This window comes from Mus caroli, chromosome 5 (assembly GCF_900094665.2).
Source record: "Mus caroli chromosome 5, CAROLI_EIJ_v1.1, whole genome shotgun sequence".
Taxonomy (NCBI): Eukaryota; Metazoa; Chordata; class Mammalia; order Rodentia; family Muridae; genus Mus; species Mus caroli.
In genome coordinates this window covers 115,457,260-115,463,369 of record NC_034574.1, presented here as the reverse complement: position 1 = coordinate 115,463,369, position 6,110 = coordinate 115,457,260, and the positions used below count along the sequence as shown (strand labels likewise).

At 48.9% G+C, this 6,110-nt stretch overlaps 1 protein-coding gene across 1 annotated transcript in view; it reads right to left on the bottom strand.

Annotated features, from left to right (window-relative positions):
* Nucleotides 1-6,110, bottom strand: part of Anapc7 (anaphase promoting complex subunit 7) — a 21,961-nt gene continuing 15,851 nt past the window's right edge. The window contains exons 8-11 of the mRNA XM_021162055.2: nt 4,925-5,121; nt 4,127-4,351; nt 2,958-3,108; nt 1-635 (exon numbers count right to left, since the gene is read on the bottom strand). Coding sequence (XP_021017714.1) covers nt 446-635; nt 2,958-3,108; nt 4,127-4,351; nt 4,925-5,121 — 763 coding nt within the window. The 3' untranslated portion in view covers nt 1-445. The remainder of the gene's footprint in view (nt 636-2,957; nt 3,109-4,126; nt 4,352-4,924; nt 5,122-6,110) is intronic.

The window sequence follows — 6,110 nt, the reverse complement described above, 5'->3', positions numbered from 1 at the left end:
TCATGTGCCACCACACTGAACAGTTTATTAGGTGAGCCTGTCCTGTGTGTGGCCATCATCTGCTCCTCATATCTGCCCACTGAGGCCAAGTGCTGCTCTGCAGTCCATGAAGCACGGTACCCGCATCCGGAACCATGACTATAGGGAGTGTAGCAGGGAGGACCCTGACTCCCAGGAACCAGATTCCCTCTGGCAGGACCACCCAGGTGCATATGCCCTTAAGAGGATGGCTCAGTTCTGTGTACCCGTCATAAAGAGAAAAAAGCATCGTCCACTGGGTACGTCAGAACCATCCATAATGGTGAGTCTGCAGCTTAGAACTCGTTAAGCAGACAGGTAGACACCAGTCCTGACTACTACCTGGAAACAGGCAGGGAGCCCTGCTGTGAGCACACTTCTGACAGCATCTGTCACTCTCGGAACACCAGGCGCTGCCACTGCGCCCTCACTGCATGCCGAACCACTGCTCCTGATCAGCCCACTGGGCTGCCTCACTGTCGCTGCCCTCCAGGTCCCCTTCTTCCCCACTCCCCTCCATGTCGTCCACATCTTCCTCCTGAGTGGCATCCGTGGGACTCTCCTCCTTCTCCATCTTCTGCATCCCCTCGAGAGACTTCTGGTCATTGGGGTCCAAACTAAGGAACAACAAAACAGAGGAGAGGCTGAGCCTGCCCTGTTTCTTGGGACTGTCACTACGCTGGCTCAGCAGTGAGATGACTACGTCAGAGATGCTGCAAACTGTGGCGTCCATGGCTGGATCCAGGGAGTCCATCAGAGACGTTCTAAGTTTTAGAAGGTTTAACACGAAGGGGCCGGAGAGGTGGTTCAGTGATTAAGAGCATTTGTTGCTGGGTTCAGTTTCCAGCACCCATATGGTGACTCATGACTGCCTGTGACTCCAGTTCCCAAGTATCTGATGCCCTCCTCTGGCCTCTCTGGGCACCAGGCACACACGTTTCACAGACATACATGCAGGCAAAACACTCATCTCCATATAAAATGTATTTTAATAAGCAATTCATTTTAAAATGGCAATTAAAGATTCTAACTTCACTAGCACCCTGCTGGATGCAGTGGCCAGTCAGGAAAGAGTAGAAGGACTAACAGGAGGCCTGGTGCTCACAGCCCAACACATCCAGGAGGGAAACAGGGTCAGAACACCGAGGCCAGCCTCAGGTACGGGATGAATACATGCAACCTGCCTCAGGCAAGCTGTTCTTCCGGGTGTGACACTGTTTCACATTATACCATGAACTGTGGGTAACTACAGCCATCAATCCCGTAAACAGGTACACAGGACAGATTTTAAGTCCTGAGGATAGAGCCAGGACCAAAGCATTCTCATTAATAGCAACCCCACAAAGCCCAGCGTCCCAGAATCCTCACTGATTTGGCTCCTAAGAAATCTTTAAAAGGAAAAACGAAGTCCTGGAAACTAATGCTTAGGCCTCGCCCATTCCAGGCAGGAGCTCTGCGCCACTGAGGCAACTTCCAGGTATCACAGCCTCTCCCTCTGCCCAGGCAGTCAGGGGTCAGCAAGCGTCCCTAAGGAAACTTGCTGCCTGGTTTCTCGTGCCAGGCCATGCTGGATCCTGTTCCTATGCACAGACACAGTGGAGTCTGTGACATCTCTTCTTTACCCAAAACCTCCACCAAACTCTGCCTACACAGAGGCTTCCACGCTGTAGCCCGGCCCTGCAGACTGCTTGGAGGTTCTGAGTACTGAGTGTCACTGAGTGCTCAAAAGCACTGCCTCAACTATCTCCTGGACAAGAGAACAGACGCATGTGACACCTGATGAGGACAGCTCCTTGCCTAAGACACACTCGCAAGTCTCAGAGAATCACTTCTGAACTAAGCCGTAGAAATCCCTTTATTTACTGCTTACTACAGACCGGTCCCTCGCTAAGCTTTCTACTGCGTACTGTGAATCCCCATCCAACCATTTATTCTCTTAAAAATTACATTTATTGGGCTGGAGACATGGCTCAGCGGTTAAGGGTGCTGACTGCTCTCCCAGAGCTCGAGTTCAATTCACAGCAACCACATGGTGGCTCACAACCATCTCTATGGGATCTGATGCCCTCTTCTGGTGTGTCTGAAGACAGCTAAAGTATATTCATATATGAAAAAATAAACAATTCTTTAAAAATTAACATTATAACTTAACTGTATTGCTATTAGTGCTTGTATGCGCACACACGTTTGTCTGTGTGTTGTGTAAGTCATGGCATGCGTGCGAGGTCAGAGGGGTCAGTTCTCTCCTGCAACCTTCCCATGGGCTCTGGGGATCCAACTCGGGTCTCCAGGGTTATGTGGCAAGCACCATTACCTTCTCAGTCTTTTTGTTTTTTGGTTTTTGGAGACAGAAATCTCTGTGTAGCCCTGGCTGTCCTGGAACTCACTCTGTAGACCAGGCTGGCCTCGAACTCAGAAATCCGCCTGCCTCTGCCTCCCAAGTGCTGGGATTAAAGGCGTGCGCCACCACGCCCGGCTCATTCTGAATCTTGATACCCTTAATTAATGTCCAATGAAGAAGGTATAGACAAGGAAACTGGTTAGTATCTTGACCAAGGTGACAGGTGAAAGCTGTATTCAAACTCCAGAGTTTACGTTTTTAATTACTATAGTAGACAGAAGCACAGGAACATACTCAGCAAGAGATTTTAAAAAGCAGACTGTAAAATCTCCACTAGGCATAACCCTCTGAAGCCATGGGGTGTGGGCAAGCCCAGGAGAGCTGTACAGTCAGCCTGGGTGCTGCTCGCATGTGGGCTGGGGAAGAATGATAACTCTGCTAATGTGCTTTAGGAAAATATGTCAGGAGTCATGAATTCCCAAACACCTTCTCTTGTTCCTTTTCTCATCCTGCCTTCAACTGTGGGCACACGTGTTTGCAGACCTGCCACACAGGCCCTGCCTCCTCTCTTTCCCTCCCATGGAGGCTGAGCACCTACCTCAGTGCTATACTGTACTGGTCCATTGCTTCCTGGTACTCGTTCACAGCTACTAGGAAGTCCCCCAGGATCCGATGCAGGACACAGTCGCTCTGGTTGGCCAGCGCATTTCTCAGCAGAGCAATTCCATCTTCATATTTCTGTTCCCTGCCTAGAGAAAGACAATCGTCACTGCTCAGTAGTACAGTCGCACCCACTATGATATGACAACTTTCTCAGAGATATCCTTGAAGTGGCGCTACAGGGTTTACAAGAGGCATGTGCGTGCGGTCTCTATTTCATTGGGAAATTGACATGAGTATTGCATCTTTAAAAAACATGTGTTACATTAACTTATATGGAGGGAGCAAGCATGCCACACACAGCACATGGGTGATGGTCAGAGGACAATCTGTGGGAGTTGCCTATCTTACCGTGTAGGTCTGAGGACTGACCTTGTCAGTCTTAGTGGCATCGTTACTCAAACCACTAAACCTATTCCCTGAAACTTCAAAAAAAATTTTTTTTCTTTTGCAGACAGGCTGACCTGGAACTCACTCTGTAGACAAGGTTGGCCTCAAATTCACAGATCTACCTGCCTCCCAAAGGCTGGGATTGAATGTGTGCACCACCATTGCCCAGCATATATATACTCTTAAACGTAACAAAAATAGAAAAAAAAAAAAAAAAAAAAACAAAACGAATTCAATTTTATTCCCAAACCAGTGAAAGCACAGGAGATTACTGGGGTCAGAACAAACGCCCCCAACTCATGTGATAGCCTGGGCTGCCTCTGGACTCCGGATGCTAGCAAGAAGGCCTGCACTAGATGAAGCCAGTGGCCCCACAGTAGAATCCTGAGCCAGAATACCCTCTTCATAGCATCATAAACTTAGGAATATGCCAGAAGCAAGAAGAACAAAACTAAGAGAATTCACATAGCTCAGAACTATTCAAACTGACTGAAGGCTTCTGCATCAGACTAAACTAGTTCAAAAATAAACCCGAGATGAACTCAACAACTACCAAGTGATGTTAGCTGATTTAAACCAACCCAAGCAGGTCGAAGGCACATCTGGCTGTGTAAAGCACTTTAGCACGCTCAGAGCTGCTGGCTCATCTGTAAGCCTCAAGGAGAGGAGGATGCTGAGGGGGAAGGACAACCGAGAACATGCAAGTGTAGCACTCACTGAGCAGCTCCGCTTTCTTCACCACGGCCTTGACGTAGTCCGGCCTCTGCGCCAGGGCTTTATCTAACAGAGTTTTGGCTTTCTCCTGGGTCACTGGATCTTCCAGACACACGGTGGCTAACAGCGTAAGCGTCTGAGCGTTCGCACCCAGAGTTTTGTAAACATTGTTGGCCATCACCATTGCTTCTCGGATGCTGTTAGAAGCTAAGTAACACTCTATGAGACCTGAAACACAGAGAGCAGAGATGCCAGGCAGGACGGCCCACCAGCCCCTCCCGAGCTCTGCCCTAGGCTGCGCCCCCCCCCCCAGCGCCTTCCTTCACTCTAGTGTTCTAACGAGCTGTGAAGAACGACCCAGCAAGGCCCGCTAGCTATAAAAGCAGATTTTTCTTTTTCTCGACTTCTAATTTTTCTCTTCAAATTTGAACTCATCTTCCTGTTAGAAGACAGACTACTGAGCTTATTTTTAAATTCCTATAAAAATGTTTTAGAGGAACAGAATCTTGTAAGAGCTATTTTAGTGTCAGTGACTCAGTCACCAAATGTTGCTAAACCTGGCACAGCTCTGCTGGGCTGCAGTGACATCCAGCCTCAAAAGAAATATTAACAATAAAAACTGTTTTAAAAAGCAGCTCAGCTGTCCAGGCTGGAGAAACTCAGAGTTCCATGTCACAGCTGCTGCTTTCCCCAGCTGCCCTGCCTCTAACACAGCACAGTGCCAGCAAGCTCTGACCAACACCACTGCCACCTGGGCGCAGCTGTCAGGCTGACACCGCCATCGGCAGGTCCCCGGCTTACCTTCGTAACAGTCCAAGCGACAAGGCGCAAGCCTGATGGCCTCCCGAAAGTGTATGATGGCTTCCTGGACCCTCCCCATGTTCCTAAGTGCCGCCCCCTTGAGTAACAGAGCCTGGACGCTGTTGCTGTTCAGCTGGATGGCCTTGGCACCTAAGTACAGGGCCCGAGAGTAGCGCTTGCTGTAGAAGCTGTGGCATCTGGGAAAAAAAAAACCCACAAGTTCTCTGAGAGAAGCCTCTGAAGAAGGCTTAACACCAGACTGTGTAGAGAACTTCTGAAACCTGGCTGACAAACTGTCTTTAAAAACAAACAAACAAGGGCTGGTGAGATGGCGCAGCAGGTTAAGAGCACCGACTGTTCTTCGAAGGTCCTGAGTTCAATTCGCAGCAACCACATGACCATCACAACCATCGTAAGGAGATCTGACTCGCTCTTCTGGAGTGTCTAGACAGCTACAGTGTACTTACGGAGAATAATAAATCTCTAAAAAACAAACAAGCAAACAAAAACCAAAAAAGCTGTCCAAGGTGCTGGCAGGCAAGCCTGATACTTCCTAAGACCTACACTGCTCTTGCTAATTGTTCTATGACTTCCAAACATGTGTGTCAGGTACTGTGGCTCTGTGCTAGTGTGCCTCATTCCTGCCCCCAGAGGCACTGGCATGGTCTCTGCTCCTGTGCCCAAGAAGCTGATGTTGGCCGGTGTAGATGACTGCTACACTTCAGCCAGAGGCTGCACTGCCACCCTGGGCAACTTTGCCAAGGCCACCTTTGATGCCACCTCTAAGACCTACAGCTACCTAACCCCCAACCTCTGGAAAGAGACTTGTGTTCACCAAGTCTCCTTATCAGGAATCCATTGATCATCAAGTGAAAACCCACACCAGAGTCTCTCTTCAAAGGACCCAGGCTCCAGCTGTGGCTATCACTTAAAAGAGATTTTATACAGCCGGGCATTGGTGGTGCATGCCTTTAATCCCAGTACTTGGGAGGCAGAGGCAGGTGGATCTCTGAGTTCGAGGCCAGCCTGGTCTACAGAGTGAGTTCCAGGACAGCCAGGGCTACACAGAGAAACCCTGTCTAGAAAAACCAAAACAACAACAAAAAAGTCTGTATACATGATCACAATTACAAATTATGCTTACAGCTACAAGCCAGATATCAGTAAAGAAGCAAAACAAAACAAA